General features: G+C 44.2%; 1 protein-coding gene across 6 annotated transcripts in view; it reads right to left on the reverse strand.

The window, feature by feature from the left end:
- Positions 1-12928, reverse strand: part of UGGT1 (UDP-glucose glycoprotein glucosyltransferase 1) — a 93877-nt gene that overhangs the window by 32686 nt on the left and 48263 nt on the right. For all 6 annotated transcript variants that reach the window (XR_015062737.1, XM_085899741.1, XM_085899740.1 and 3 more), the window contains exons 22-23: positions 10746-10952; positions 1103-1234 (exon numbers count right to left, since the gene is read on the reverse strand). Coding sequence is in view for 5 of the 6 variants with exons in the window: in XM_085899741.1 (XP_085755867.1) it covers positions 1103-1234; positions 10746-10952 (339 nt within the window). In the remaining variant the exon portion in view is untranslated. The remainder of the gene's footprint in view (positions 1-1102; positions 1235-10745; positions 10953-12928) is intronic.

Here is a 12928-nt window from a genome sequence, read left to right on the forward strand (position 1 = left end):
AAGGAGTTCCAGGAATCTCACGAGATTGTAAAAGAAAACATACATCATTGTGTGTGTGTGTGTGTGTGTGTGTGTGTGTGTGTGTGTGTGTGTGTGTGTGTGTGTGTGTGTGTGTGTGTTTCCATCAGGAAGAAGATAATTGGTTTAGGGTCGTTTATTGGCACAATTAGGCTGCTCATGGTCGCTTGAGAGTTGCAATTCTATGAGTTTTCGGCATATCTCGTGGGATTGTGAGTTGGACAGGCAACCATAATGGGCCATGACATGTAGGAGCCATGCTGCTGCTGTTGTTTCAAACGTGATAGCATGATAGGGGAGGGAAAGAGTTCAATATTCCACAGTTTCGAAGAGGAAATAAAGAAATGGGCAATAATGTATGTGGGAATGCCCTTTTTCTTTTATGAGTGGGAGAAGGGGGCAGAGGAAGACAGAGAGTTGAGGTTGGGAGGAAGGGTGGAGGGGGGGGTGACAGCAAAGATGGGACAGACTTAGGAGGGGGAAGGTAAGGCTTTGTGGTGGGAAAGGGATTGAGGTCTTTCAGTGAGGGGGAGGGGTTAAGGACTTTCAGTGGGGGGGGGGGGTGGTTGAGAACTTAGAGTTTATGAGGGGAGGGGGGACGTGCGGAGTTGAGGACTTGAAATCACATTTTACATTGCGACGATGGTCCACTGGTCCCTGCTAGTGAATTGTAATGTAAAGACAAGGCAACACAAGCAAGGAAATGAGGTCGCCTCGGGAGCAACTTGCATTCTCCCTTTTGCAATGCAGACATAACTCCTTTAATCTTGCCCAATAACTCATCCAGATATTTCAGACAAATTAATAGCTCTACACTTAGAGCTTCTCTTACACACATAATATTCCCCCAAAATGAATGAATGAATGAATGAATGAATTGAGGTCGATTTAATCCATGGCAGTTTTGAAAAAGAGAAATGACCTTCAGACATCAAGCAAAGAATGAATAAATAAATAAATAAATAAATAAATAACAACTTGATATTTTTCCCTTCAGTTCATGAAACAATGGTGAACAATACTGACAGATTTAGTATAGTTTATAAATGTTAGCACCGATACATCAGCGTGAAGCTTTGCGCACCCGTCCATTGCAGACGACAGCTCTTTCCCCAGGTCGAAGTTTTAACACCGAGCGTGCATACTCCATGTGGCTCCGCAGTGGGTCATCCATCGAGGGACCATTTGCTCGTTCAAATGCAGCCACATCCATACCCTGCAGACGATACAAAAATTGAACGATACAGAAACACCACCATCATCTAATGCATTGGTTCTCAAACCCTTTTTTGACTACCGCCCCCTTCTGCCCTCTTGGATCGGCCCAATGCCCCCTTGTCCTATCGTTCGTGGTCGGACACCCAGTGGGCAATAGGATAGTCCGAATTTATGCAGATAGGAAGCAAAAATATCAGAAGCCAAATATTTTCTGAATAATATTTTACTTTATTTTACTTTACTTTTCTATTTTATTTTGCACTACCTACAATGTTTCAGCAGAACAGGTCCAGGTGAGGCAAACTGGGAATCTGTTATCACAGGCCCAAATACCGTTCGTGTGAAGGGTGGGCCTGGTGACTTGCTGCGAGATTACGAACGTCTGGCTCCATCTCAGTGAGGTAGAGACGCAGATCGCCCCTCTTGGTAATGTCAAGGTGGTTTCGATACTTGGTCAGCAGCACCATCACGGCGCTGAACCCTCTTTCAACGAGGTATGATGTGGGGAACGCCATCAGCAACAGTTCTGCCTCTGTCCACATTGCGGGGTATTCACCCCGCTCCAGAATCCAGAATTTGCCGTATTCATGCTGCGAGAATCTTGCCTTCGCCTCGTCATCATTCCACAAGTTGATAATTTCGTCCTGTAATTCGCGCTTCACATCTCGAATGTCACATTTGAATGGGTTGATCACCCATGCTGGCACCGACAGTTCTAGCATGTCTCTGAAACGCTGCTCCATATCTCCACGAATCTTCTCAAGGTGATTGCAATAAACAAGCAGCTCTTCATCAGAAACAGCAGTTTCCTTTGCCAACCGGGGAAAGTGGTACATATCTCTGCGGCCGAGGGTTTCCCTGTGCAGAGTCACCTTGGTTACGAACGCGCCGATCACTTTATTTGCTTTAATCAGCGTCATATGGTCACCCTGGAGTTGTTTGTTGACATCATTCAGTATACTGAATATGTCCGTGAGGTAAGTCACATCATGCTCAATCACATTCACTTTCTCCGATACCTCTGTATCAATTTCCGACAGAAACTCGACCACTGTCGAGAAGAGGGCATAGAAACGGGTCAAACAAGTGCCTTTGGACAACCATCGAACTTCGGTATGCAACAAGAGCCTCTCAAATGGTTCATCATTCTCCTGGCAAAGCTGACGAAACAGCCGATCATGCAGAGACGACACCTTGATTTTACTCACTGCTTTGATTACTATTTGGAGTGATGTATGAAGTCTGGTGCTGAGAGCTTTTGCTACAAGATGCTGGCGGTGCACGACACAGTGAATGGCGAACACGGACGGTACCTGGTTCTTCAGAAGCACAATAAAACCACGCTGGCGGCCAACCATCGCTGGTGCCCCGTCCGTCGCGCAAGCGAGAATGTTCTCCATCGGTATGTTCTAATCAGTAAAGTCCTTCTCCAACGTTTGGAAGATGGAAGAACCCTTCGTATCGGTCTGGAGAGAGCAGGCAGACAACAATTCTTCCACCATTTCCTGATCACGGATGAAGCGAACGTAGCAGAGCAAGAGCTTCACTGTCACGCAAAGTGGACTCATCCAGCTGGATGGCGAAGTGCGAGCTTCTCAGCTCACAACACAGCTAATCTTCTACATCTGATGACATTTCATCAATCCACCTGGCCACGGAATCATTGCTGAGCGCAATCGACGAGAGAACTGGATACGGATCCTGGCCCATAACGGTTTTTATCACTTCCCCAACAGACAGTTTGATCAACTGTTCGCCGATTGAATACGGGTTTCCAGATCTGGCGATGAGCAATAACAGCTTATACGACGCTTCCAGTCCTTTATCCACGAGCTTTTGGCTGGCTCTGAACATTGTCGTTACTGTGGATCACTTCTCAAATTTCTCTTTCAGCGATTGGAAATAGCTGACCTCTGCACGAGCCTTATCACTGTGCTTTTTACTCAGGTGCTCGCTCAGTCGAGATGGTTTCATTGCTTCATTGGACGGCGTGATACCACACAACAAACACGTCGGTAACTGCGTGTTCGTCAGGGATGGAATGAATCCATACTCGATGTATTCAACGGAATACTGACGACACTTTTTCTTTGAGGCCGACATCTTGAAGCCGACCGGACGTGAAGCTTTTTTGAATCACGAAATCAATACGCCAAGATGTCGAAAGACTAACACCAGTGATAAGGCCAAACAACAATTATATATTTCCGGTCTCTGGTCAGCGCGCGCATTGATTTTGACCCTGTGCGTCAAAAAAAATTTCTTCACATTTCCAACGGTAGCTACAACAACGTGGGCCGAAAACACAATGCCGCGCCGCCTCAGGACTCGCGCCTCGCTGGGAATTGCGCTGACGGATCATAACACATGTATATGGTATTCACACCATGTGTGTATTAAAAAAAAAACACTGACTTGCATTGTTGGTAAACAAGTCTGTAATATGCTTGAAGAACTTAATGATTTTTCAGAATAAATACATTTTAAAATGTGTTCATTATTTACAAAAAGGCCAACCTGTCCCATTGCCTGTCTTTAATTTCTCTCTGGACGGCGCCACAGCAAATGAGGAGGACTGCAACGGGCATTGAATGGCCAATTTGCCGAATGGCGCCGGGTTACCTGTTCAGATTGCGCTCCTAATTGCCGCTGCTCCTCTAAATCGCCAGTGCCCCCCAAATCATTGCCAGCGCTCCCCCCTACCACTCGTGGAGTCTGGAGCGCCCCCCTGAAAGTTCCCAGCGCCCACTGGGGGCGGTCGGGACCACTTTGAGAACCACTAATCTTATGCATCACCGACTGAGATCACAACAGTTCAACAAGAGGAAAACCGAGCAAGTTATACGTCAGGACCTAAATACAAATGACCACCATGATATTTGCAATTACAGGACACCGTCTAATGCTTCTTCTCTTTACTGAGAGGACACGTGACACATTTCTGCACAATTGCACCCAGATCAATAATAAATGCTCAAATTTGCAAGTGTGACGCATGTTCCCATTAGATGAGCTTGCATTGAATATCCATTAATTATTTACCATCAGAACTTCTTCTTCTTCTTCAGAATATTCAACACGAGCAGGTAGGTACACTACCCTCGCCGAAGGAGAGAGTATTGCATTTGGGTCCGTTCATCCGTACAGAAGTTTTGTGTTTTTCTCCGCAACCGCTTGTCGGATTGAGACGAATTTTTCACCATTGGTGCGACTACTTATGTAGAATGTGCTCATGATAATTATGATGTCATAGGTCATGTGGTGTGGCAGCTATGTTGGAAAAACTGAAAAGCTTTGGACCTCCATCTCTGAAACTGCACCAAGGAAAAGAATGAAACTTGGCACGTAGCAAGTCCTCCTCACGGGGAATGAGTGCGATTTTTTATGATGTCATAATTGCATATGTAAAACAAAACATCCGATCAGTATGAAAAATTTTGAGGGTCATCTTGGGATAAAATGGTCCACAAAAAAAAAAAAATTAAACTGACGATGCCATCGGTCACGTGATTCGGCAGCCATATTAAAATAAAATAAAAACACCTTCAAAAACAGCTGAACAGATTGAGGTGGAACTTTAAACATCAGACTCGCCTATCCAGGAGGAACAAAAGGTTCACACATATGACATCATAGGTCACATGGTTTGGCAGGCATAATGGATTGAAGAAAAACATGAAATCTTTTCTCTGGAACTGCTTAATCAATCGACGTGATCCTTCACATTTATGATCTAGTAGTGATGGTGAATACATATTTTAAATTTCAACTTTATCGGATGCATGGTCTGGTAGCCAGAATTATTTAATTATTTGCTATGTGTTATTTATTTATTTATTTATTTTGAATGAGGCTCACTTGGCTGTACCTGGATGGGTTTGAGGGTGGAGGAGTAGCAGATGAAATGTGAATCCTATCCAGGTTCCTCTTGATGACTTCATCTTTTCTTTTTCCTTGTTTGGATTCCTTCTGATTACTCCAATGCAGGACTTGTACCACCTATTTGGTCTTCCATTTGATTTGAATTGAATTTATTTTAATCCCATTCTAAATTCAATTGAAGAGTAATAATAATGAGCCGAAACCCCGTCACAGATGGATTCCGTTCATTCAACCACCCACACTCGAGGGACATGGACTGGACAGGGCGTGCTTGCCCCCGCCTACACATCCCCCGCCCCTGTTCCCATCCCCCCCACCACCTTCAATTTGCTTACCCCCGCCCAAAAATTTAATTACCACGGCCCCGCCTCCGCCTCTTCACTACACACACCCACACACACACACACACACACACACACACACACACACACACACACACACACACACACACACACAAACCCCCCCACACACACACACACACACACTCACACACACACACACACACACACACTCACACACACACACACGGCTCTTGATTCCCCGCCCCACTTGCCCCCAGGCCCCCTGTTCACCCCCTCACATTCAACCCTGCTTAATTCACCCCAGCCCCCGCCCACTCATCCCCCGCCCCATTTCCCGCTTTCAATTTGCTTACCCCCACCCAAAAATTTGCTTACCTTGCCCCTTGCCTCTTCACTCCCTGCCCCCATCTCAACGAAAAGTGTTTATTCTGCTTCAGAGTTGAAGTTTGACTATTGCCACTATGTGCGATGCACTCTTACAGGTATGAAGTTTCTTTCAGTCCAGGTCACAGTACTGAGAAAAACGTGACGCGACCGTTTGAAGGAGCACAAAATTGGTCCTTCAGTATTAATATATAGAAGATACAATGTTTCTTGTAACATTTTTTGTGTCAAATTCACATTCTGAGGTCATCAGCATGTGCAGAAGAGGGTTTTACATTGCAGATGCTATTTTCGAGGAGTGGAATTACACCTCTCAGCACGATAACGGTCTGTCGATGACAGATGTAATGACGTCAACGAATGACCGATGATGTCATGACGTCCTGACGCCTCTCAGCGGTGACGTCACACGTCGCCATGTAAACGAATGTAAAACGAAAAGTGTTTATTCTGCTTCAGAGTTGAAGGTTGACTATTGGCACGATGTGCGATGCACTCTTTCAGGTACGAAGTTTCTTTCAGTCCAGGTCACCGTACCGAGAAAAACGTGACGCGACCGCGAGGAGGAGCACAAAATTGGTCCTTCAGTATTAATATATAGATAATCAAAAAAAACAAGGTCATGGGTCAGATGTCCAATCAAAGCGGGACATCTTGGTACCCGGTCATCACTGCCAGCAGTGATAAAGTGGAAGTTCTAATTATGTTTCTTATTAATGATGGAACACACCGGTACATAATTAATCACCACACAAAACAAGTCCTGGCGAGGGTCTGCGATCTCCGATTACTCTTTTTCTTGTTTCACTTATTCGCTTGCACAGACGTTCATTTCCCACAATTTCCCACTTTGATCACGGTGTTCTTTCTTCTCTAAATATTCAATTTTTCCGTTGATTATATTGTTGTGGTTACCAGATTCGCAAACCACCATTCAGGTCCCTTAGGTGAGGTATCTCGGTAAGTGCATGTGTAGTTAGGCCCAAACCCGTTGTCTAGTGGGAATACATGTCATTTATACGAGCTGCGACTCTTCAGGATAGCCGTTTTTCTTTTACTATCTTTATTTTGGACCAACCGCCATGATCACAACCACAACATCAACCACCAACCACAACGCCGCTTCACCACAACCGCCACGACCTTCCCGTCACACCTCGCAACCGTAGCATCGCCACCGTTCTTGCCCCGCTGTGGGTACCGGTGTTGGACTCATGCAGAACGCGCGTCGAACAGCGTGTACAAAATCACGGATTTTGTGCTTCAAAAACGGATCAAAAACGACACACGCCCACTTTTTGCCGTCCAATCGGTGAGCGAGGGGCGAATTGGCCCCGCCCCCAGGGCGATCGATATATGCAAATTTGTGGATCAAAAAGCCTTCACGCCCACTTTTTCTCGGGCCAATGGGGAGCGAGGTGAAAGGTCAAAGGGAGGGGGTCAAAGGCGAAGTTACGGGGGGATAAAAGGACGGTGTTCGTCAGTCAGAACGAAAAGGAGAACGAGAACGAGAAGGAGTCAGAACGAAAAGGAGAACGAGAACGAGAAGGAGTCGGAACGGAGGGGACGAGTGTGGAAGTCTGGAGCCCGAGGCCTGCAGTGGCTGGAGAAGCTGAAGAGTCGCGAAGGGGAGAGTCGATCGGAGAGTCCGGCGAGGAGAGCCCAGGGAAGAGTCCAGGGTGGAGAGTCCAGAGGCGGCCGCGGCGAAGGCAGACGAGGGGGTGCTCGCGTCGTGCAGGGAGCTGCACCCCTGGGAGGCCGGCAGCGCGACCTGGCCGAGGTGGAGACGCTCGTCGCGCACATAATAAAGATCCTCTATACCCCGAGCATCAGCAACCCCCTCCTGTTTCCCCCCGCGCTGAGATAGTGCGACCAAGGGGGCCCCGTTCCCACCCCCCTGCCAGGCACTGTCCACGAGGCCCGCGGGTTGCGGGGCCATCGCCGCTCCGCGTCTCATCACCAGACGGGTAGGCCCGACCAGGTCTCGGCCCCAGGCCTACCTCATTCTTGAGGGTATTTCTTTTCCTTGGTTTTGGGTATGTGTTGTCGGCGCCGTCTGTGAAGTAGAATTGTATAAGTGTTGCCGTGTGCTCGGTAGTCGGTATTAGCTCTGCACTGTGTTTTCACTTTTATGTTTGCTTTTTATGTAAATGGAATTGTGTTTTGTTTTTGTGTGCATTTGGTGGAATTGTATTTGTGTGCTTCCCGTGTGCCGAGAATAAATGTGCTTTATTGTTGAACTGTTCTCCCGCTTCGCTTCGTCTTTTCCTCCATTGAATCCCCATCTTGCTTCACGTAAAGGGTTGGTAGTGGGCTGAATACGCCCGATAATTAATCGAACCGTCGAGGTCGACGATAACACCGCTCGGTTATTCTGATAGTACGGAACGGGTCGCTTAAGTGGCCCGTGTCCGAAGTCGACCTGCGGCGAGGTGCGATCGCCCGGTCTACCCTCCGCGTGGGTACTTAGGTAGTTCGAATTTGGCGAGCAACCCTATCCCACGCGGGGGCTGATTGGCTCGATCGCGGTGAGACCGAAAGGTCCACCCGTGACTGGTTCCCGGCGTTAGTCCGAGAGGGTCACGACTGGATTGTCCGTCCGGTGGGCGACGTGCCGCGATTCGAGTTACGTGGCCGTCGCACGCCGGCGGGCGCGAAGACCGTTACAATATTTTTGCACTTATTTTTTCAGTCTTGCCTTGTTACTCCATTAGAATCTCCTTTAACGGCCACAAGGATTCCCACGTTCTTGTGGGGTTGCGCGGTGGAAGCTTGGCCCAAATCTTTCATGAACCGGCTGGCTAAGCCTGATGTTCGACTGAGGTTCGGGCAGGAATTTGGAATTTATTCATGGTACCGGCGGAAGCTCGAATTTGTTCATGGTACCGACTCTTCACAAAGGACACCGTGGGATCTTTTACGTCAACAAAGTAATGCTGAAAGACAGGACGCCCAGTTTAACGTCCATCCGAAGGATGGTGCAAACACATTGATGAATCACCCCGCCTATGAAACACCAGGATGACAGTTTAGAGATGGGTCAGGATTCAAACCCAGGCTAAACAGCTTAAAGTGAGCATGCGTACCTCTCAGCCATCGTGCTAGTCCTGGTTGATCCAGAAGAATAAAAGAAACTCGACATAATTTGATGTCACGACATTGACCGATATGCCTCCACCCACATCAAGCCTTTGCTTACTCTAACTTTGACCAAAAATCTCAAGACCATGTGACCTCAATATCTAATCTGTATATATGTATCATGGTACATGTACAGTACTGAGTTAGTTCAAATCCTATAGCCAATGGTATCACATTAACAGGAGATTTAATGTGACCTCTGACCCTTGACATTTTAGTAACAAATGATTGATCATGGATGAACACACTGATGGAGGTTTATATATAGACTTGTACCAAGTTTGATTTAAATCCCTTCAGCTGTTCTCAAGTCACATTTTTACCTGACATGACCTCTGACCTCTTGATGCTGAAATCGAATCAGTTCATCTTTGCATCATAATATATATATATATATATATATATATATATATATATATATATATATATATATATATATATATATATATATATACATATACATATACATATACATATACATATACATATACATATACACACGAGCCCCCAAGAACCATACCAGGCCATCCCACCTTTTTTGTGAAATTGAGTTATGAACGTCTTCAGGTGCACAAAACTGATACCTTTCAGGGCCAAAATGGGCCAACCCATCAGAATATATTATGATAAGGATATAAGCAAAAAACCTCTCTGGCTCTGTTAATATGCATCTGACTTGCCAGAGCCTGAATGGGCCATCCCACATTTTCCCCATGATTCCATGTAAACATGGCGGCCAGACATCTGACAGATGCTGAGTATTTTATCCTTAGGTATTTTTTTATTGTCATTAGCTCATTGTGACACAGGAGACTGAGAACTTGAGTCCCTTTTTCTCAAAAGTACACCAAGATGGGATGGCCTGGTATGGTTCTTAGGGGCTCATATGTACTTATACCAAGTTTAGTCAAAATCCCATCACTGATTCACAAGTTAGCATGGCAACAATTTTACCTGCAGGGACCTCTGACCTTTGACCTCTTGACCCAATAATAAAATCAGTTTATCTTTACATCATTATAATACTTCTACCAAGCTTGACTTTGATCCCTTCAGCTGTTCTTGAGTTATCGTGGTAACGAAAACCTATCATGAAAGCACGGCCGGACAATCTGAAAACATAACGCCCCCGGTGACTTGGTCAACATCCATCCATTGGGACCATACTCTATGCAGAGCGTTGGTGCTGCCAAAGCAGTCTCCTTGGCTTTTGGTTGAAATCCTGCGGGTCACCACTCCGATACAGGATACCAGCAAGTTGGCACTAATTTTGCCGACCTCGGAAGGATGACAGGCAGAGTCAACCTCAGATGGTATTAATTTAACAGCCGAGGGGGATTTGAACTCCGGATCCTCGGATCCCAAGCTCATCACCCGAACCATTAAGCCAACACCAGGCATTAAGCCAACCATTCATCAACAGAGGCATAAAACACCATTAGATTTTTAACAGCCACCAACAAATAGTCAGGAGGGAAGAGGTAGCTATGGATCATGAGGGAAGGAGGGAGGGTCAACAATCCACCATATTTGCAGACATAATAAATAGATGGCCACATTTTGTTTTTCTTTTTCAAATACTTCTTTCAGACTGGATGCCAAAGAGAGTCTCAAGTTATATTTCCATGAGTAAATTTTAGCAACCAAATGTCATGTCACATGATATGCATGATGATGTTTAACAACAAGATTTCAGGACCACCCCTACCCCCCGCCCCCGCCCCAACACCCCTCCACCCCTCCACCCCTCTCCTTCCCTTCTTGGTTCCATTTGAAGGATAACAGGAGTGTGGAACTCACGTGAACTGCAAAATCAATGGCAGGTGTTCCACTTTCAATAGCTTGTGCATTCTCCTCCTTCGCCAACTTCGTCACCATGTTCTTGGCATGGGTACCAATCTGTGTCGTAAGAGTAGCCCAGAGGGCACGAGCCACAAGCCAGTCTTCAGTACCAGAGCTGTTGCCTGGATTGTTGATCAGGCTCAGTTGTACCCCTGAGCTGGATTTCTGCAGCAGAAAGTGACAAATATAAAAAGAAAACTGATGGATTTTGGCCGATAAATCTAGGGGAGTGACAAGTGGAAGAAAAGTACTCAGAAGGTAAACTATAAGGGCACTCGGTAGAGTGCATACCCGATCCACAAGAACAAATCGAGCCCAATACATTTTAACTATCATGCTATATATCGTTTTTGGCTCAATCTTCAATGGTGAAGAATCACTTGAAAAAATTAAATAATTCTCGTATCCGGATCCGGATTTGGATCTTCACCAACATCGAACTATTTAGTCCTCGTCACACACCAAACATGTCCACCAAGTTTTATCTGACTCCGTCCACAACGTCTTGAGATATAGTGCCATATATCATTTTTGGGCCCCAACTCTCAATGGTGAAAAATCACTTTAAAAAAATTCTAGTAGCCGGATCCGGATCCGGATCTTCACCAAAATCAAATTATTTAATCCTTGTCACACACCAAAACTGTCCACAAAATTTCATCCAAATCCGTGCGAAACCTTTTGAGATATCCTGCACACAAACAAACAAACAAATGGACAAATGAAAAATCACTGAGAGAGCATCACTTGGCAAAACAGAACAAAATAGAATGGCATTCGGTAAAGCGCATACATCCGCCAAGCTGAACGGTTTAAGTTTTGTGTCCTATTGATAGGCTGGATCTGAACCAAAATCAAATTGGCTTGTTGTCGCCAAACCAACTCAAATCCACCTAATTTTGTCATAACACAACATTTTGAGATATAATGATCATATATATATATATATATATTAGTTTTTGGCCCTATCAATTTCAGAAATTAGGCCTGCATTGACCTTTTGACCTTAAAAATAATTGGTGGTTGAATTCAGTGACCTGATATGCAAATGCTCTTCAAATCGCAAGTCAATCGGATGAGAATTGAGGATTTTAGAAAGTGTGCCAAAGTTGTTGACCTTTTGGCATCTGCTGACCTAAAAAATAATTGGTGGTTATATACAGTGATCAGATATGAAAATACTGTTCAAATTGGATGAAAATTGACAATTTTAGAAATTTCAGCCGATGTTGACCTTTTGACCCAAGTTGGCCTCAAAATTAATCGGTGGTTGAATTCAGTGACCAGATTTGCAAATGCTCTTCAAATTTCAAGTTAATCGTATGAAAATGGAAGATATAAAATATTTGAAAAAGTTATTGACATTTGGCCTACGAAGACCTTTTGACCTCAAAAATAAATAGGATTCTGTCAGACCACCATTTGATTAAGTTTCATGAAGATCAGGATAAAATTGTGACCTGAAGGTGATTAAAGGTGAGCGGACAGACAAAACAAACAAATGGGACTGAACAACATACATGTCAAATATATATATATATATATATATATATATATATATATATATATATATATATATATATATATATATATATATATATATATATATATATATATATATATATATATATATATATATATATATATAGATATATATAGATATATATATATACACACACAGCTCTGGAAAAAATGAAGAGACCACTGCAAAATTATCAGTTTTTTCTGGTTTTACTATTTATAGGTATGTGTTTGAGTAAAATGAACATTTTTGTTTTATTCTATAAACTACTGACAACATTTCTCCCAAATTCCAAATAAAAATATTGTCATTTAGAACATTTATTTGCAGAAAATGATGAAAATGATAATTTTTGACCAAGTTATAAAAATGATCAACATGATGTGGTACGAGTGACAGGTTATTAGCTGCAAAATGTCGAAAACCCGGTTTCGTTCAACAACTTTAAAAATTTGACCTTTGCATAACCTTTAAAGGTCCCCAAACAATGTTGTGGACATTAAAATAAGGAAACAGGATTCGTGCTATAGCTAAATGGAGTTAGTTCGTCGAAGAAGGTCGAAAACCCGGTTTGATTCCCACAACTTTGAAAATTTAACCTTTGTGAACTTTAAAGGTC

Source organism: Eptatretus burgeri, chromosome 10 (genome assembly GCF_056783735.1).
Source record: "Eptatretus burgeri isolate ZD-2024b chromosome 10, Ebu_testis_v1, whole genome shotgun sequence".
NCBI lineage: Eukaryota > Metazoa > Chordata > Myxini > Myxiniformes > Myxinidae > Eptatretus > Eptatretus burgeri.